This window comes from Petromyzon marinus, chromosome 22, assembly GCF_048934315.1.
Source record: "Petromyzon marinus isolate PM22_M1 ecotype Great Lakes invasive population chromosome 22, UKy_Petmar_22M1.pri1.0, whole genome shotgun sequence".
Classification (NCBI taxonomy): Eukaryota; Metazoa; Chordata; class Hyperoartia; order Petromyzontiformes; family Petromyzontidae; genus Petromyzon; species Petromyzon marinus.
In genome coordinates, this window is record NC_133688.1 from 19870383 (window position 1) to 19892212 (window position 21830).

Consider the following 21830-nt stretch of genomic DNA (forward strand, 5'->3'; position numbering starts at 1 on the left):
TATCATTAACTGGTATGTGTTTAGGTGTGACTGCAAAGTTTAGACCTTTAGCTAAAACGGATTTCAGACCATCGGAAATAGAACTGTTACTGCGATTAATTACGACTTTATTAACGTCTAACTTTTTGGTGTGTGGGTCCGGTCTTTTGTTTAAGAGGAGGTTAAATTTGGAAATCAGGTTTTCCTTACATTTGGTCGACATAGTAGCAGCTGAAGAGGCAGTCATATTGTCTACATGTTCCCAATCCGATGTGGACATTATTGCCGTCAATGATAAGTGTGATTTGTAGAGTGTCTTGTCTAACTGATCTAGTTCTGTGCGTATAAGTCTGATTTTTTCTGAGATAAGAGCTAAGCTAGTTTTGAAAAGAATTCGTTTCGCATTAGAAGAAGTTACAGTAGCAGAGGTGAGTGTAAATGCGATTGGTATTACCCCAGAGTCGCGGCATCTCTTCAGGAAGGTGAGAGACTCGATCAGCTGAGCTTTCTTATCCCGGAGTTTGTTGAAAGATCTTAAAGTTATGTGAAAACCCTCCCCGTAGAGGCGATTAAATTTTGATTTAAAGCTTTCGTGACTGCAGTAATTCATATTCTTAGTTTTTTCGGTAAAGTCACGTTGAAGAGAAACAACAAAATAACAAAATATATATAAAACAATAAAAAATTCTCACGACGTTTCGACCATAACTCAAACGGTCATCATCAGGTGTGTCGGTTTGCATAAATTTATTTTGAAAACGGCATATTTATTTATATATATAAAATAACGTTTGCGTCACGCGCAACGATGGCAGTTTGCCAGGACTAGTCCATCTATTTTTTGAAAAGAGGAGGGGGGAGACGAAATTTGTTTTTATGTATGCTGTCTGAAAGGCACTGTAAGCGTGAACAATCAATCAAGAACTGAAATGATTTATCAAATCTTTCCAATGATTGCTAAGATAGAATCCATCTTCTCGGTTGAAATTGTCTCTGTGTTTGTATATGTGGATAGCCTCATGAACGAATCTCTCATTGAAGCCAGATGGCTTACAAAGAACCTCCGTCTTGGAAAAGTCAATGGCATGTGAGCCTACTGAATTAGAACAATGATCTGCTACGGCCGAGGTGTTGGTCCTACCGTGTTTAAGGTCTGCTTTATGTTCACGAATGCGGTCCGAGATATGGCGTTTGGTTTCTCCAATGTAACTACTACCACAGAGGCAACTTAGTTTGTAGACACCAGGGTATTGTATGTCCGGAATCACATCTTTTACAGACGGAACCAGATCACGGATTTTATGTAATGTGTTGAAACGGACCTGGATCTTGTGTTTATTCAAGATTTTGGAGATCTTTTTTGTGATCCCAGCAATGTAGGGTAAAGTGATGGTTTTGAAAGGCTCCTCAAGAGGGTTCTTCTTCATGGTTTGAGTGATAGCTTTGCGGATTGTATAGTCGGAGTAACCATTAGCCCTAAGAGCTTGGTGTACGTGCTTGAGTTCACTGCTTATGTGTTCCTGGTCGGATATGCATTGGGCTCTATGATACAGAGTCTTGATGAGAGAATTCTTCTGTGATGGATGGTGGTGGGAATCCGGTTTCAGATAAGCATCCGTATGGGTAGCTTTCCTGTAGACAGAGTGGCTCATTGAACCATCAGGTCTCTTTTTAATTAGGACATCCAAAAAAGGTATCTTGCCATCTATTTCGACTTCCATGGTAAATCTGATGGCTGGGTGTATGGAATTGATGTGGTCGAAGAATTTGTCTAGAGCAGGCCGGCCATGTGGCCAGATGACAAAAGTGTCATCCACGTACCTCTTCCATAAGGTTGGGCGCAGAGTGGCAGTCTGGATGGCGTCAGTCTCAAATTTCTCCATGAAAATGTTAGCTATAACTGGAGAAAGGGGGGAGCCCATTGGGGTGCCCTCAGTTTGTTTGTAGAAAGTTCCATTCCAAGTGAAGTATGTATTGGTTAAACAGTGTCTCACCAGGGGGGGTACCTCAGTGTTTAGTCCTTGATGAACCAAGTCTTCAATGATTGCAATGGTGTCAGGAACAGGAACCTTGGTGAATAAGGAAACTACATCAAAACTGACAAGCAGGTCGTCTGGGGACAGGGAAATACCCTTGATTGTTGATACCAGGTGAGTAGAATTTTGTACCGCAGAGGTGGTCTTTCCAGTGAAAGGACGCAGGATTTCAGACAAAAAACGAGCTAGTTTGTAGGTGGGGGAGCTGATAGTAGAGACTATGGGACGAAGAGGTGTATCAACTTTATGTATTTTTGGTAAGCCGTATAATCTTGGTGGCCTGGCAGCAGAAGGTTTCAACGAAAACTGTTTAGATTGATCAATTAATGCGGTTGAATCAGAAATTATTTTGTTGGTTTGTGTGACGAGGCTGTTGGTGGGATCTCTTTTTATTTTTGTATAACTACCATCGTCGAGTAATTCTTTAATTTTGTTGTTGTATTCTATTTTATCCATGATAACAGTAGCATTGCCTTTGTCAGCTGAGAGAACTACAATATCATTCCTCTTTTTTAAATTTATATAATTCAAAACGCTCATCTTTGCTGAGGTTGCTAGCTGGCATCTTAGCGTTTTTGAGGGTTGCAGCGATTTCAGATCTTGCTACGTCTGCAGCGATGTGACCCAGGCCCCTGAGAGCAACGTCTACTTGGGCAATTATATCATTAACTGGTATGTGTTTAGGTGTGACTGCAAAGTTTAGACCTTTAGCTAAAACGGATTTCAGACCATCGGAAATAGAACTGTTACTGCGATTAATTACGACTTTATTAACGTCTAACTTTTTGGTGTGTGGGTCCGGTCTTTTGTTTAAGAGGAGGTTAAATTTGGAAATCAGGTTTTCCTTACATTTGGTCGACATAGTAGCAGCTGAAGAGGCAGTCATATTGTCTACATGTTCCCAATCCGATGTGGACATTATTGCCGTCAATGATAAGTGTGATTTGTAGAGTGTCTTGTCTAACTGATCTAGTTCTGTGCGTATAAGTCTGATTTTTTCTGAGATAAGAGCTAAGCTAGTTTTGAAAAGAATTCGTTTCGCATTAGAAGAAGTTACAGTAGCAGAGGTGAGTGTAAATGCGATTGGTATTACCCCAGAGTCGCGGCATCTCTTCAGGAAGGTGAGAGACTCGATCAGCTGAGCTTTCTTATCCCGGAGTTTGTTGAAAGATCTTAAAGTTATGTGAAAACCCTCCCCGTAGAGGCGATTAAATTTTGATTTAAAGCTTTCGTGACTGCAGTAATTCATATTCTTAGTTTTTTCGGTAAAGTCACGTTGAAGAGAAACAACAAAATAACAAAATATATATAAAACAATAAAAAATTCTCACGACGTTTCGACCATAACTCAAACGGTCATCATCAGGTGTGTCGGTTTGCATAAATTTATTTTGAAAACGGCATATTTATTTATATATATAAAAATAACGTTTGCGTCACGCGCAACGATGGCAGTTTGCCAGGACTAGTCCATCTATTTTTTGAAAAGAGGAGGGGGGAGACGAAATTTGTTTTTATGTATGCTGTCTGAAAGGCACTGTAAGCGTGAACAATCAATCAAGAACTGAAATGATTTATCAAATCTTTCCAATGATTGCTAAGATAGAATCCATCTTCTCGGTTGAAATTGTCTCTGTGTTTGTATATGTGGATAGCCTCATGAACGAATCTCTCATGGAAGCCAGATGGCTTACTTTTGTCATCTGGCCACATGGCCGGCCTGCTCTAGACAAATTCTTCGACCACATCAATTCCATACACCCAGCCATCAGATTTACCATGGAAGTCGAAATAGATGGCAAGATACCTTTTTTGGATGTCCTAATTAAAAAGAGACCTGATGGTTCAATGAGCCACTCTGTCTACAGGAAAGCTACCCATACGGATGCTTATCTGAAACCGGATTCCCACCACCATCCATCACAGAAGAATTCTCTCATCAAGACTCTGTATCATAGAGCCCAATGCATATCCGACCAGGAACACATAAGCAGTGAACTCAAGCACGTACACCAAGCTCTTAGGGCTAATGGTTACTCCGACTATACAATCCGCAAAGCTATCACTCAAACCATGAAGAAGAACCCTCTTGAGGAGCCTTTCAAAACCATCACTTTACCCTACATTGCTGGGATCACAAAAAAGATCTCCAAAATCTTGAATAAACACAAGATCCAGGTCCGTTTCAACACATTACATAAAATCCGTGATCTGGTTCCGTCTGTAAAAGATGTGATTCCGGACATACAATACCCTGGTGTCTACAAACTAAGTTGCCTCTGTGGTAGTAGTTACATTGGAGAAACCAAACGCCATATCTCGGACCGCATTCGTGAACATAAAGCAGACCTTAAACACGGTAGGACCAACACCTCGGCCGTAGCAGATCATTGTTCTAATTCAGTAGGCTCACATGCCATTGACTTTTCCAAGACGGAGGTTCTTTGTAAGCCATCTGGCTTCCATGAGAGATTCGTTCATGAGGCTATCCACATATACAAACACAGAGACAATTTCAACCGAGAAGATGGATTCTATCTTAGCAATCATTGGAAAGATTTGATAAATCATTTCAGTTCTTGATTGATTGTTCACGCTTACAGTGCCTTTCAGACAGCATACATAAAAACAAATTTCGTCTCCCCCCTCCTCTTTTCAAAAAATAGATGGACTAGTCCTGGCAAACTGCCATCGTTGCGCGTGACGCAAACGTTATTTTTATATATATAAATAAATATGCCGTTTTCAAAATAAATTTATGCAAACCGACACACCTGATGATGACCGTTTGAGTTATGGTCGAAACGTCGTGAGAATTTTTTATTGTTTTATATATATTTTGTTATTTTGTTGTTTCTCTTCAACGTGACTTTACCGAAAAAACTAAGAATATGAATTACTGCAGTCACGAAAGCTTTAAATCAAAATTTAATCGCCTCTACGGGGAGGGTTTTCACATAACTTTAAGATCTTTCAACAAACTCCGGGATAAGAAAGCTCAGCTGATCGAGTCTCTCACCTTCCTGAAGAGATGCCGCGACTCTGGGGTAATACCAATCGCATTTACACTCACCTCTGCTACTGTAACTTCTTCTAATGCGAAACGAATTCTTTTCAAAACTAGCTTAGCTCTTATCTCAGAAAAAATCAGACTTATACGCACAGAACTAGATCAGTTAGACAAGACACTCTACAAATCACACTTATCATTGACGGCAATAATGTCCACATCGGATTGGGAACATGTAGACAATATGACTGCCTCTTCAGCTGCTACTATGTCGACCAAATGTAAGGAAAACCTGATTTCCAAATTTAACCTCCTCTTAAACAAAAGACCGGACCCACACACCAAAAAGTTAGACGTTAATAAAGTCGTAATTAATCGCAGTAACAGTTCTATTTCCGATGGTCTGAAATCCGTTTTAGCTAAAGGTCTAAACTTTGCAGTCACACCTAAACACATACCAGTTAATGATATAATTGCCCAAGTAGACGTTGCTCTCAGGGGCCTGGGTCACATCGCTGCAGACGTAGCAAGATCTGAAATCGCTGCAACCCTCAAAAACGCTAAGATGCCAGCTAGCAACCTCAGCAAAGATGAGCGTTTTGAATTATATAAATTAAAAAAGAGGAATGATATTGTAGTTCTCTCAGCTGACAAAGGCAATGCTACTGTTATCATGGATAAAATAGAATACAACAACAAAATTAAAGAATTACTCGACGATGGTAGTTATACAAAAATAAAAAGAGATCCCACCAACAGCCTCGTCACACAAACCAACAAAATAATTTCTGATTCAACCGCATTAATTGATCAATCTAAACAGTTTTCGTTGAAACCTTCTGCTGCCAGGCCACCAAGATTATACGGCTTACCAAAAATACATAAAGTTGATACACCTCTTCGTCCCATAGTCTCTACTATCAGCTCCCCCACCTACAAACTAGCTCGTTTTTTGTCTGAAATCCTGCGTCCTTTCACTGGAAAGACCACCTCTGCGGTACAAAATTCTACTCACCTGGTATCAACAATCAAGGGTATTTCCCTGTCCCCAGACGACCTGCTTGTCAGTTTTGATGTAGTTTCCTTATTCACCAAGGTTCCTGTTCCTGACACCATTGCAATCATTGAAGACTTGGTTCATCAAGGACTAAACACTGAGGTACCCCCCCTGGTGAGACACTGTTTAACCAATACATACTTCACTTGGAATGGAACTTTCTACAAACAAACTGAGGGCACCCCAATGGGCTCCCCCCTTTCTCCAGTTATAGCTAACATTTTCATGGAGAAATTTGAGACTGACGCCATCCAGACTGCCACTCTGCGCCCAACCTTATGGAAGAGGTACGTGGATGACACTTTTGTCATCTGGCCACATGGCCGGCCTGCTCTAGACAAATTCTTCGACCACATCAATTCCATACACCCAGCCATCAGATTTACCATGGAAGTCGAAATAGATGGCAAGATACCTTTTTTGGATGTCCTAATTAAAAAGAGACCTGATGGTTCAATGAGCCACTCTGTCTACAGGAAAGCTACCCATACGGATGCTTATCTGAAACCGGATTCCCACCACCATCCATCACAGAAGAATTCTCTCATCAAGACTCTGTATCATAGAGCCCAATGCATATCCGACCAGGAACACATAAGCAGTGAACTCAAGCACGTACACCAAGCTCTTAGGGCTAATGGTTACTCCGACTATACAATCCGCAAAGCTATCACTCAAACCATGAAGAAGAACCCTCTTGAGGAGCCTTTCAAAACCATCACTTTACCCTACATTGCTGGGATCACAAAAAAGATCTCCAAAATCTTGAATAAACACAAGATCCAGGTCCGTTTCAACACATTACATAAAATCCGTGATCTGGTTCCGTCTGTAAAAGATGTGATTCCGGACATACAATACCCTGGTGTCTACAAACTAAGTTGCCTCTGTGGTAGTAGTTACATTGGAGAAACCAAACGCCATATCTCGGACCGCATTCGTGAACATAAAGCAGACCTTAAACACGGTAGGACCAACACCTCGGCCATAGCAGATCATTGTTCTAATTCAGTAGGCTCACATGCCATTGACTTTTCCAAGACGGAGGTTCTTTGTAAGCCATCTGGCTTCCATGAGAGATTCGTTCATGAGGCTATCCACATATACAAACACAGAGACAATTTCAACCGAGAAGATGGATTCTATCTTAGCAATCATTGGAAAGATTTGATAAATCATTTCAGTTCTTGATTGATTGTTCACGCTTACAGTGCCTTTCAGACAGCATACATAAAAACAAATTTCGTCTCCCCCCTCCTCTTTTCAAAAAATAGATGGACTAGTCCTGGCAAACTGCCATCGTTGCGCGTGACGCAAACGTTATTTTTATATATATAAATAAATATGCCGTTTTCAAAATAAATTTATGCAAACCGACACACCTGATGATGACCGTTTGAGTTATGGTCGAAACGTCGTGAGAATTTTTTATTGTTTTATATATATATTTTGTTATTTTGTTGTTTCTCTTCAACGTGACTTTACCGAAAAAACTAAGAATATGAATTACTGCAGTCACGAAAGCTTTAAATCAAAATTTAGGGCAAGATTAATTTTCCGGCACCGTTTCGGGAAATGGCCCTACTACACAGAGGCCACAGAGAGAGGCCATAGGTGTTGTTTAACCGTACGGTAATGTCATATTAAGAACAATTATATTTTATAAAAATGTCAAGGCTTGTAGAGGGGGGCACGGATATCCGCGAGATGGAGCCATAGAATCAGTCCCTGTGCAAAGGGCCTCTGCACGTTGTGTTTTTATATATTTTTATTTTTTGTTGTTGATAAATAATTGATGCTTGGAGGCTCGGCGCAAAAAAAAAAATACGCGCATGGCGAGCGGTGACAATCGATGTGAATCGATGGATTGTTAGGCTCCGGATGAGCTCTGCGCGTGGAACATTGCTCTCCGATGCTCAATCACATTTACTCCGGGTTAACGATATCATTGATGCCGTACATGCGGCGTGTATCTATTTGTGGCGCATATCACGAAATTATCCTTGACATGCTCGGTAACTAAAACGACATGCATGATGGCTGTATGTAAAAAAAAGATACACGTCTGGGTGGAGTGGTGGCGCAAATAGCTAGCACACTGCCGAACTGAACGCAGTATCCCCGAAATCCACTCCCAGTCAGTCACGGCTGAAGGCACCAGTTGGCAAGTGGGTGAAGTACGGTCAAATAACCCCCCCACGACCAACACGGCATAGCGAGGCCTTCATCGTCCAGCAGTGGATCGACAAAGGGGCTGTGAAATATCATGTGGGCTTCATATATAGTAAATGTATATAAAACAGCTTTACAGTGTTTACCTAGCACGTGACGTTGTATCTGGTTAGCGAGGTGCACTATGAACCCGGCGATCTGAGTTGGATTCCCGCTCACGGCCAACCTCGGTGACGAATATATGACGCGGACCTGTCCCTCCGCTAGGTCGACTCAGCCTCAAATGAGTACCTGGTGCGATGTGTAAACACCTGCACTGGAGAGACAGAGGCGTGGTGCTGGCCACCCACCCCCTCGTGTGCCGTGCCGACCTTGATAGGTCGCGCGCTAACAACACTTGCCCCTACAGTCTTTGCCCTGCATATATTGCAAAACTAAAATGTATCTTAATCGTACTATGATTATAAGAAGAAGAAGAAGAAGAAGTTTTGCTGTCTGGAATTCCCTGCTTGCCTGGGAGCGCCCGGGCGGAATGTTCGCGCGTCATGATGTTAGCGCCCGATTATCAGCCTCCCTCCGACACGCGACCCGCGATCTCCCAACTCGCCCATCGCCAGGCCACACCACACGGGAGCCTGTCGGCCCGCCTGATCGCCCACCTGCTCACTCGCCCACTTTTGTTGCCGTCCGAGCTGGATCGGCGAGCCTCAAATGAGTACCTGGTGCGATGTCTAAACATCGCCACTCGGGAGACAAAGGCGGCCGGGCGTGGTGTTGGCCGCTCACCCGCTCGTGTGCCGTGCCGGCCTTCATAGATGCTTCTAACAGCACTTGCCCCTACAGTCTGTTAAGGCTGCACAGCTGATTTGTGTCTATTTGTATATGTGTGTCACTGTGTCAGCGTGTGTGCGTGCATGTGTACCAGGGTATTGTGTGTGTTTGTGTGTGTGTGTGCTAGCGTGTGTGTGCACTCGCGTGCTCCAGTGTGTACTCTATGCGTGTGTGATTCAGCCCCGGCAGATTAATGTTTCGACTGATCGCAGCACAATTTCAACGAAGTTGCAGAAACAGTAAACAGATGGAATGTGACAGCTGTAATTTATATCTGTGAACAGTCAGGGGCACACAGAGTCAAATGCAATGGCAAGTGAGGTTATCATAAAGAATCCGCAGAGGTAATAAAACAAGATAGCGATGGGAGCTTAATTGACCGTTATCTTAATGAGCATATTATGTGAATAATGAGTCTGTTATGTTTACTGGGGTTCACAGCGATGTTGAGATCTGACCCCGATGAGCCCGTGCATCCCGAAACTCCCTGAGCTGCTTGGAGCGCTGAGCTGTTGCTTCGATCGTTGATGCCTCGAGCCACCCTGCATCTCACTGAGCCCCTCTAACCCCAACGCGCCGCGGTGGCTAGGAGATGTTAACTAGCTCGCCGGGTATACAGGAGGTTGTGGGTTCGATCCCGACCTTGACGCCTGCTGCTGCTGTATATTTGGAGTCTGCGTGTCTCTCTCCCCGTGTTCGCGTGGATTTTTTTCCGGGTCCTCCGGTTTTCCCCTCCATGTTCAGAAACACGCGTTAAGAGTATTTGGCTGTGATACATTTCCGCGCGGTAAGCCACTTCGTTGAGCCATCATTTGTCGCTTATGAAAAAGAGCTACATAGCCCAGTGGACCTTACCTGGTAAAATAAAAAAATAGTTCATATATTTTTTTGTCATGTTCTAGGCACAATGTGTGCTTCCTCTTCCGTGCGTGGTGCATCGTTGCAGAATATTTTTCCTCGTTAAAGGCAGCAGCGGCGTGGCGTCTCGGATCTTTGAATACGATACAGGGTGGCGGATGAAATAATTTGACCGTCTGCCGGTGGAGTCTTCGTTGTTGCATTGCCACGATTCAGCGTGGGGGGGTTTTGTGTACAATCCCGCAGTGTGTGACAACGTCTCACAATCTGTAGCGTGCTGGCAATGTGCGCGAATCTACATTGGTGGGGACGGGGGGAATCTGCGGTGATTCGGCGCAGTATTAACCAGGGGCCGCCGGCGTCCGAACCACGAGGCTGTGCGACCAGGAGGACAAATAAGTCGGCTCCCACTCGGCCGCGTCGGCAAGACGCGATAAAAGGGGACGAGATATACAGCGCAGGCATGGGGGGGGAGCTCAGTGGATCGTGCCAGCGGTGATGTCATGTTGCCGTGATGGAGCGCCCGTCCGGCAGAGGATAAATTTGCCCGTCTCTCGTCGTCGGGAGGGGGGGGAATGATATAAATAAATAAAGAGCAATTTCCGGAACAACTGGCATGGCGTGCAGATCTCATCCCTGCGATCGCACGCTCGCCAGCATTTGATTTGTTTTAATCTCCCCCCCCCTCCACGTTCCCCCCAGCCACCGTAGCTTCCTCCTGCTATGCCGCTGATTTAATATAGCCAGGCATGGTGGTAGTGGTGTGGTGGTGGTTGTGTGGTGGTGGTGGTGGTGGTAGTGCTGGTGAGGGGTGGCGACAGCTTGGGGGGAGGCCTTCATCCAGCAGTAGATAGACCGTGGCCTTTGGTGACGATCTACTTGCCGTGCAACCCGAAACCAAAACCACAATTCAATCCGACACGGCTATGGGCCATGATATAGCAAAGATACATTCCTTAAACCTCATGAATTATGGATGTGTGCGGTTATTTGTTTTATTTATATTTTTGTGTCACATATGGAGCCTGCTGCCTAAACAGCCCTGGGAAGACGCGGGTCGCCGAGGTTGCACGCCGTGACATTCTGCAGCGATCGGCTGAGAGATGCATTATTTTAAAAACCAGGTGACGTCATCTTTTTTTTTGCTGGCTGGGCGGGTGGACGGGTGGGTGGGTGGCTGGATGTGTGTCTGTGCGATTGGATGGGTGGGTGGCTGGAAGGGTGAGTGGCTGGATGTGTGTCTGTGCGATTGGATGGGTGCGTGGCTGGAAGGGTGAGTGGCTGGACGTGTGTCTGTGCGATTGGATGGGTGCGTGGCTGGAAGGGTGAGTGGCTGAATGTGTGTCTGTGCGATTGGATGGGTGGGTGGCTGGAAGGGTGAGTGGCTGGACGTGTGTGTGTGCGATTGGATGGGTGGGTGGCTGGAAGGGTGAGTGGCTGGACGTGTGTCTGTGCGATTGGATGGGTGGGTGGCTGGAAGGGTGAGTGGCTGAATGGATGTCTGTGCGATTTGATGGGTGGGTGGCTGGAAGGGTGGGTGGGTGGATGGATGTCTGTGCGATTGGATGGGTGGCTGGAAGAGTGGGTGGATGTGTTGGTGGGTCAGTGGGTCGATGGGTGGGTAGGTCATTGGGTCGGTCGGTGGGTGGCTAGATGGCTGACTGAGTGGGTGACTGAGTCGGTGGGTGGGTGTTTGAGTGTGTGGGTGGTCGACTGGATGGCTTTCTGGGTGGGTGTACGACTGGGTGAGTGGCTGGATGAGTGAGTGGCTGAGTGGCTGCGAGGATGGCTGGATAGCCGACTGCCTGGCTGGCTGGGTGGCAGAATGAACGAATGGATGGCTGACTATATGGGAGGGAGGGTGGCTGTACGCGTGACTGGATGGGTGGCTGCATAGGTCGGCGAGTGGGTGGGTGGGTGTGGGGGGTAGCCAGCCATAGGTGGTCTCTCTCTACAGGTTGCTTGTTATGCGAATTTATGACGACATTGCAGACCGTGCTGCATAAACCGCAACCTCGCAATCGCGCCGCCCCTCCCCCCAACATCCCAGCTGCCAAGGCCCCCTCCCCGAACTCCCCGCGACCCCCCACAACCCAACCCAGTCGCACGCCCCTCCCCCACCCTTCCCTCATCCCCCCCCTCCCCCGGCGCACTGAGCCATCATCTCCCAAGGGATGGCATGTGAAGGGGAATTTTTTTTCATCTTTTCCTCGAGCCCTTTAAAATGTAAAAATAAAACAGGCAAATCGGGCAGCTGCCCCGCCGCCTGGATGCACATCTGCAAGTGGCAGCCGACTGGAGAAGGGCAGGCGAGGGAAGCGGAACGAGGCGGGTGGGGGTGCGGGGAGCGCGTGAATGGAACGCAAATTGACGAGGCAGAACGCGCGCACGAGAGAGAGAGGGAGCGAAAGGGGAGAGCAGGAGAGGGGGAACGAGGGAGAGGCTGCCAACAGCAGTGGGTAACGAGCGGAGAGAGCTGAGGGCGATATATAGAGAGAGAGACGGAACGAGAGAGGGAAGAGAGAGAGGGGAGAGCGGAGAGAGAGGGGAGAGCGGAGAGAGAGCGTGTTACATGGAGGGGGAGGGGCGATTGTGGGAGTGAAACGACCAGATGCTCGGAGCGTGCGGATGACAATTTGGTTTGGATTAGCTCCGCAGACGCGTGCCTGGGAAAGGAGCAACGCAGAGCGTGAGGCGGGCAGCGAGAGAAGGACGCGGGCTGGCGGGCGGGCGGGCGACTGACAGACAGATAGGTCTTCGGAACTGACCTAGCCGATTGACTGCGGAGCCTTGAAGACAGGCAGCCGGACCCGCCGACAGACTGACGGGCAGACCCGACAAGTCATGCAGACTTGTCGGGTCTGAGAGAGAGGGAGACGAAGAGACACAGGCAGACCAAGAGTCAAGGCAGACAGAGCGGCCGACCAAGAGACAGACGGTCTGACCTATTTCATACAGCGGTGTCGCTGGGTCCTGGGTATTCCCACCTCCCCATAATAGCTCGAGAGAGAGAGAGAGACGCGCGGTGCAGGCGGTGGTGAAGCGGGGCTGGGGTGCATCCAGACCCTGGCGGCTCTGCTCAGCGATGTAAGGTCTCAGCGATGTAGGGTCTCAGCAACGTAGGGTCTCAGCGATGTAGGGTCTCAGCAACGTAGGGTCTCAGCGACGTAGGGTCTCAGCAACGGAGGGTCTCAGCGATGTAGGGTCTCGCCCGCGCGTTATTTTAGGGTCCGGTCGGGTAATTTTTAGCATTTTTTGCTGCGGCTTCTGGAAACCAACAAACAAGGACTGCATTCTTAGCTCGGACTGGAGAGACGCGCGCGCATCGGGGAGAGCAGGGCGTGAGAGGAGTGCGTGAGAGGGGGGAGAGAGAGGAGGGCGTGAGAGGAGTGCGTGAGAGGGGGGAGAGAGAGGAGGGCGTGAGAGAAGGGCGCTGCAGGGAGAGAGAGGAGGGCGGTGGTGTCTTGCTCGAGCGAGGAGGTGGTTGCGGTAGCGACGGTTGTGGGGGCGCTATTGGCGGTAGTGGCGGTGGTAGGGGGTGGTGCTGGCAGTGGTGGCAGGGGGTGGTGGTGGTAGGGGTGGTATTGGTAGTAAGGGGTGGTGGTGGTAGGGGGTAGTGGTGGTAGGGGGTGGTGGTGGTAGGGGTCGTGGTGGTGGTTGGGGGTGGTAGTGGTGGTAGGGAGTGGTAGTGGTGGTAGGGAGTGGTAGTGGTGGTAATGGTGGTAGGTGGTGGTGGTGGTGGTTGGGGGTGGTAGTGGTGGTAGGGGGGGTCACGGCCGCAGGCAGAGCTGGAGAGAGACAGAGCTGGCATCTGGTCGGCACGAGGAGGTGGTTGCGGTATAGACGACGATAGTTGTGGTGGTGGTGGTTGTGGGAGCAGCGGCGGCGGTGGCGGCTGTGCTGGAGAGAAGCCGTGCAGGATGTCGTCGCAAAAATGCAGCTTCTGGCAGGCTCTGTCAGCTGCCTCCTGCTGCTTCTACCGCAGCTCCTGTGTGCAGGTGCAGGTACGGGCACGTGTGTGCGTGAGTGTGCACGTGTGTGCGTGAGTGTGCACGTGTGTGCCGGAGTGTGCACGTGTGTGCGTGAGTGTGCACGTGTGTGCGTGTGTGTGCACGTGTGTGCGTGTGTGTGCGCGTGTGTGCGTGAGTGTGCACGTTGTGTGTGTGTGTGCGCGTGTGTGTGAGTGTGTCCGTGTGTGCGTGAGTGTGTACGTGTGCGTGAGTGTGCACGTGTGTGCGTAAGTGTGCACGTGTGTGCGTGAGTGTGCACGTTGTGTGTGTGTGTGTGCGCGTGTGTGTGAGTGTGCACGTGTGTGCGTGAGTATGTACGTGTGTGTGAGTGTGCACGTGTGTGCGTAAGTGTGCGCGTGTGTGCGTGAGTGTGCACGTTGTGTGTGTGTGTGCGCGCGTGTGTGAGTGTGCACGTGTGTGTGAGTGTGCACGTGTGTGCCTGAGTGTGCACGTGTGTGTGACTGTGCACGTGTGTGCGTAAGTGTGCGCGCGTGTGTGTGTGCACGTGTGTGCGTGAGTGTGCACGTGTGTGCCTGAGTGTGCACGTGTGTGCGTAAGTGTGCGCGCGCGTGTGTGAGTGTGCACGTGTGTGCGTGAGTGTGCACGTGTGTACCTGAGTGTGCACGTGTGTGTGAGTGTGCACGTGTGTGCCTGAGTGTGCACGTGTGTGAGTGTGCACGTGTGTGCGTAGGTGTGCGCGCGCGTGTGTGAGTGTGCACGTGTGTACCTGAGTGTGCACGTGTGTGTGAGTGTGCACGTGTGTGCCTGAGTGTGCACGTGTGTGTGACTGTGCACGTGTGTGCGTAAGTGTGCGCGTGTGTGTGTGCACGTGTGTGTGTGTGTGTGCACGTGTGCGTGTGTGTGCGCGTGTGTTTGTGGTGAGCGGTTCGCGCAGCGGTTAACGCACGGTCCAAGTTTGATTCGCGCTCACGAGGAATTATAGCGACAGCGAATATTTAAACCGGTCCTGGGCCTCTACTAGGTCGACTCAGCCTTAATTGAGTAGCTGGCGCGGTGTGCAAGACACCAGCACTGGGGAGACAAAGGCTACCGGGCGTGGTGTTAGCCACCCCACCCCCTCGTGTGCCGTGTTGGCCTTAATAGGTGCTCGCTAACAGCACGGGTGATGCATCCGCCAGTCATCTCTGCCAGTTTACACCTGGGTCTGTGCCCGTGATCTACCTGCCGGCAGGAGGTCACGGGAGGTCAAGCTGCACGTGTCAATGACTCACTCTGGCGACATAACCAAGGACAACAACAACAGCCGGCGGTGACGTCACCACGGCGCTTGTACCAGGCTGTGTGCACGTTGAGGCCACGTGAAGTGTCGAACGCCTGCTGGCAGGAGGTCACGGGGCAGACCCAGGTGCCACGGGTCGACTGGCTGAGTTGAGTGGCCGATGCATCACCTGTGCCCCCTACTGTGCTAACCGAGGGCACCTAGTCTGGCACAGGCGCTGTTGTGACGTCACCGTCACTTGCGGCTGCTGTTGTACTTGTTAAGTTGTGGGCGCGCGTGTGTGCAGGCATAGGGGATTGTACATGGGTGCAGGTGTAGGTTGGTGCAGGTGTAGGTATGAGTTAGGTGTACTTGTGGGTGTGTAAGCATACAGGTGTGTGTACTTACAGGTGTCTGTGTGCAGGTAGAGGTGTGTGTGCAGGTACAGGTGTGTGCACACAGTTACATGTGTTTGTGCAGGTACAGGTGTCTGTGTCCAGGTATATTTGGAGGTGCAGGTTTAGTTGTGTGCACATGCAAATACACGTGTAAGTGCATGCACGTGTAGGTACGTGTAGGTATGTGGCAGATACGTGCAGGCATGTGCAGGCACGTGTAGGTATGTGTAGGTATGTGCACATGCATGTAGAGGTTGGCCTCTCGATGCAGACCACGCTGGTCCTCATTGCATTCGTTTTTTTGTTCGAAATTGTGCCATTAAAAGTTGCGTTGCAGACTTTACGAACATGCCTCCAGGGACTCGCATGCTTTCTTTCCTTTAACCGTTGCCAGATCTTTTAATTCGTCGCGCGTTTTATTTTTTTTATTTCCTTGAAAACGTACACGGTATGCAAGGCTTCAACTCTCGTGGCACGTGACGCGAAGAGTTGCATCCATAGCGAGAAGCGGACTGGATGCCGTGCGCCCGGACCCAACAGCAAAATGTTTCCCTCGGTCGCCGGCTCGAGCGGACCCGGCTGCAGTGAATGAATCTCCCGAGGGCGCAGTTGGCGACGTCGCGTATCCGACTCGGTGTCGCCGCGAGGTGCCGGTTGGGATACGCGCCGATAGCAACTGACAGTTAAACCACGTGGGCAAGCCAGGGGTACCACAGTGGCGAGGTGCTCACTAGCTCGCCGGGTTTACAGGAGGGCGTGGATTCGACCCCGACGCCTGCTGCTGTATATTTGGAGTTTGCGTGTTTCTCTCCCCGTCGTCGTGTGGATTTTTATCCGAGTCCTCCGGTTTTTTTTCCCCTCCACGTTTAGAAACACGCGTTTGGGAGTATTTGGCTGCTCTAAATACCCACGTGATGACGATGATGATGAGCCACTCCGTTGAGCTATCGTCTGTGATAGCCAAGTCGCTTCTGATAAAGCTATTAAGCTCAGTTGGGGCCTTACCTGGTAAAACAATTGTTTTTATAGTTAAGTACCACGCAGGTGGAGTGTGTGCGGTTGATCGGTCAAGAAGGATGGCACGTGACGGTCGGATATGCGATGCGGTTGTACTGCACTGCCCACGTAACATTTTCCCCAGCAGGCGTGTCGGGTACGGTACATTACAGTGGTTTCTTTGGGTGGTGCAATCCAAGATGGATCACCAGTTGTCTCTCCCGCCATGCTTGCCAAGTCTGAGGACGCCAATCTATTTGGCAACAGGGAACGGCCTTTAAATATCCGTGCGAGGCTTGCCGCATCAAAGTTATCAGAATTTAAATTTACGGCGCCCGTAATAGTTCGGCTGTGAGTTGTCTAATTTTTGGGCCCTCTTTTAAAAGCCCATCGCTTCCGCACCAGTGCGTCACTGCCAGCGATGCCGCGCACGCATACACAACAACTATTATTATTATTTGATTTGATATAGCTCCCTTCGCGTTACGGCGTCTCGCCAGAGCGGGCTGCACGCCGCGATAGGCGACTCAAAAGGGGCTTTTCAACGTCCAACCGTGAAGGCGCCGATAATTTTATTGCGGATACGCCGGCCGCAATATTAACCGGGGCGGCCTGCTGGATTCAAACCCGTGAGCCTTTGCAGCAACGAGCGGCCGCCGCTAAGGCCGCGTCACTTAGAATCCATCAGTTTGGCCGAATCAGCCCGAGTCCGACGAGGTTCAAGGCTAAGCAGGCTCGAACCTGGGCCGTGCGTGGCTCCGCACGCCAGGTTGGCACAGGCAGCTGTGTGGCTGAGCTACGCGGTGGGTGAAGTATGGTGAAAACAACCTGAACCCGCGAGCCCTCGTGGCGTGAGGAGGCCACCATCCGGCAGCGGATTTGACGAGGTGCCGGCTGTACGCGTGCGTCCTCTTCCTCTCTACGTTGCTTGCGTCCGTGTTGTCTCCCTCATTCATTCGTTTGTTCGTTCAGACACCGCGGCGGAATCGCTCGGAGGAGAGGCGTCCGCAGGCACACGCACGCACGCACAAAGACAAAGATTCCCCGTGTAGCCGTTAACAGGCTGCTGGGGCAAGTGCTGCTAGCGAACGCCTATGAAAGCCGGCACGGCACACGAGGGGGTGGGTGGGTGGCTAACACCACACCAGTTGCTCATTTGAGGCTGAGTCGACCTAGGAGAGACCCCGGACAGATTCATATAACCGTCGATGGTGTCGGCAATCGAACTCGGGTGGCCGGATTCGTAGCACCGCGCGCTAACCGCTGCACCACCGCTCCACCGCTCCCCTCACACACGCGTGCACACGACACCCGGGTGACGCCTCTTCTAATCCCAGATTCTGGAATTCCTGCACGAGCGATCGATACGGGCCCATTAACCCGACGCGACGCATGCAGATGGCATTAGCTGATTGCGCTTATCGGGGCCTAGGGTGCACATCGCGTAGCAGGGCGAGGGGCAGCAGTGAATCATGAGAGCTGGGAGTGAGAGAGGAGAGAGAACAGTGGTTGAGGTAGCGGGGAAGAGTGGAGAGAGAGAGAGAAGGGGGGGGGGGTGATGGAGGAGCAATTAATTGGGGGGGTGGGAGGTGGTCCATGCCTTGGTGTAATTGTTTATGCGAATGCAGCTTGGCGGCTCCATCCGTTTCCTTACCGGGCAACAGGCGGTGACGCGGGCCAGCAATGGAGCGTTGGGGCGCCCGTTGATGCAGAGGTTCGCGGTTTTGTGTTCGGGATCGGGCAGGCCGCCCGAGTTAATACTGCGGCGTGTATTTAAGAATATTCCGACGCGGCGTCGTTAGAGGCTCCCCCGTGACGTCGTTCGAGACTAGCGAGCCAGCAGCGTGTGCCGACGTCACAGTCCAAAATCCTTTCATTTTTATTTTATGACGCCGCAAATTACTCGACTGGTATAACACACAGCAGCAGCAACATCGCTTCCTCCTGTCCATCTGTGAATCACAGCAGCGCCTTCCTTCGTGCTAGCCCCGTGCCCTACGAATGGCGCAAATACCAAAATGTACGGCCGCTATATTATTATTGTGGTCATTCCTGGATGGTCATTATCATCGTCGTCGTCATCATGAATGATGTCATTGTCATCTTCATCATAATCTTCAACGTCGTCGTCAGCATCAGCAGGAATCTCGTTATTAATCACCATCAGCAATCAGCACGACACCATCAGCAGCAGTAGCAGCAGGAGCATTTTTTTTTGGCCCGACGTAGCAAGGCCCTTTTTAAAAACGCACTCCGAGACTCGTGCCGGACATTCCATCGCCAGCATCGCCAAGCAATCAACGCCATCGCCCTAACCCGGACTCTAACCCCAGCCGGGACCCCTGTGGCAGCAACGCCTGCACAGATTGCGTCGAGAATCAGCCGGCTCATCCATCCTCCTTCCCCTCTTCCGTTCCACGCCCACCCCTCTGCCCTGCCCTGCCGCCTCGCAACTCCCCCACCCCACTCACCTCCATTAACATCGCTAAAATCGGCATCTGTCTGTGCTCGGGGCAAGCTCTCTGTGATGAGGACGGCGGAGTAATGAGGCGTGCGTGCGGAATTTCGAGAGGGGGGCTTCTCCGCCTGTCCCCCCCCCTCCCCGTCCGCTCCCCTACTCCCGTCAGGGTGATTATGACCAAAGTGATGACCGCTGCGTTAGCCACGCGGACAGACAGCCAATCAGCGCCGCCGTCCACGCTCGCCGCCTCGCCGCCGGGCGGCACGTGGAAGGGCTCGATTTCAGGCCGGTGAAAGATTGACCGGATTTGATGATTTGATGTTGCGATTTTGATTTGCGCGATTGCGTTCAGAATTCGATTCGATATTTGTTTGCGGTCGTAGTGGCTGTAAGGGTCTCTCTAGCGTGGCGCGGCAGGGTGTATTGTGAAATCAATTGGATGTAACATTTATAATATCAATCATTAGCGGGCCCTATGTGAACACACTGCTGGATCAAGGCCTCCCCATGGTCGTATGGATTGTTTGACCATACCGGGTAAAGTTCAGAGGTCAGAGCACCCAAAAAAATCCAGAGTTCGACTTCAGGTTTCAGCCACAGCTGGCAAGTATAAAATGAAAGAGCCTGTGGCAGAATTAGATAAACGTAAACCACTCTGAGCTGAGCTCACCGGCACTGAATTTCAACTTAAATAATTATTTATCTGTGCTTGTATTTGTTATTTTCTCCTTCCCTCCATCGTTGCTGGACATGGCTTGTAAATTAAAATAGACATTTCTCTGGCCCCGTTCCGAATTCATAATTTACAGCGGAAATTAAAATGTTAAAGTATACACATTTTAAAATTCCTAAGTGTAATGCAGTGTGTTATTTTAAAATGCATTTTATTTTAACAACACATGGGCTAAGATCACCCCTCCCCACTACGCCAACTTGCTGAATTTTATCCGCCCGGTGCTCCGCCCGTTGTTGTGAGCGTCGCACCTCTGCGCTCCGCTGTTGATGGAGGGCGACTGTCTCCAACGGCCCAGAAGCAGCGTCCTTCACTAGCCTCCTCCACAGAGGTTGATCTTCTCGAGCCCGTGCCGCGCCTGTATAGCCCCCTCTATCCGGCCAAACAGAAGCTGCTTGGGCATGCGGTGGCTCGGCATGCGGGCTACGTGACCCGGCCAACGCAGCCTCGCCTGCCGGAGGAGCTCACCGATGGGAATGTGAGCTCCTCACACATCGTAGGCAGGCCAGCCTGAATGTCTCATACCGGCAGAGATGTTCCATTTAGAGGGGTCCAGGATTCGTACCTGTACACACCCGCACGTGTACACACTCACGTGTACACACACACACGTGTACACACTCACGTGTAGACACACACACTCACGTGTAGACACACACTCACGTGTACGCCACACACTCACGTGTACACACACACTCACGTGTACACACGCTGACGTGCACACACACACTCACTTGCGCAAACACGTGCGCACACACACACGTTAACGTGTACACACACACACGTGTCCACACACACTCACGTGTACACACACTCACGTGCACACACATACTCACGTGTAAACACACTCACGTGTACACACACACACTTACGTGTACACACACGTACACACACGCACTCTCACGTGCGCACACACTCACGTGCGCACACATACACACGTGTACACACAATCACGTGTACGCCACACACTAACGTGTACACACACTCACGGGTAGACACACTCACGTGTACACACACTCACGTGTAGACACACACTCACGTGTAGACACACACTCACGTGTACACACACACTCACGTGTACACACACTCACGTGCACACACACACTCACGTGTAAACACACTCACGTGTTCACACACTCACGTGTAAACACAATCACGTGTACACACACACTCACGTGTACACACACACACTCACGTGTACACACACTCACATGTACACACACACTCACGTGTACACACACTCACGTGTACACACACTGACTCACGTGTACACACACTCACATGTACACACACACTGACGTGTACACACACGCACGTGTACACACACTCACTCACGTGTACACGTGAGTGAGTGTGTGTACACACACACACTGACGTGTACACACACTCAAGTGTACACACACACACGTGTACACACACACACTGACGTGTACACACACACTGACGTGTACACACACACACGTGTACACACACACTCACGTGTACACACACTGACGTGTACACACACACACTGACGTGTACACAAACACGTGTACACACACACTCACGTGTACACACACGTGTACACACACTCACGTGTACACACACTCACGTGTACACACACTCACTCACGTGTACACACACTCACGTGTACACACACTCACTCACGTGTACACACTCACATGTACACACACACACTGACGTGTACACACACTCACGTGTACACACACACACGTGTACACACACACACTGACGTGTACACACACTCACATGTACACACACACACACGTGTACACACACACACTGACGTGTACACACACACACACTGACGTGTACACACACACTCACGTGTACACACACGTGTACACACACACTCACGTGTACACACACACTCACGTGTACACACACATACGTGTACACACACACGTGTACACACACTCACGTGTACACACACTCACGTGTACACATACACGTGTACACACACACGTGTACACACACACGTGTACACACACTCACGTGTGCACACACACTTGTACACACACACGTGTACACACACACATATACACACACACACGTGTACACACACTCACG

The 21830-nt window shown here is 49.8% G+C and overlaps 1 protein-coding gene across 2 annotated transcripts in view; it reads left to right on the top strand.

The window, feature by feature from the left end:
• Positions 1-21830, top strand: part of LOC116944857 (breast cancer anti-estrogen resistance protein 3-like) — a 71359-nt gene that overhangs the window by 32902 nt on the left and 16627 nt on the right. Inside the window, exon 1 of one of the 2 annotated variants that reach the window (XM_032958681.2) lies at positions 13687-13947. The exons of the other annotated variant lie outside the window; for it this stretch is intronic. Within the exon in view, the coding sequence (XP_032814572.2) occupies positions 13864-13947 (84 nt within the window). The 5' untranslated portion in view covers positions 13687-13863. Of the gene's footprint in view, positions 1-13686; positions 13948-21830 lie in introns of those variants that run through there. 2 annotated transcript variants of the gene reach the window in all.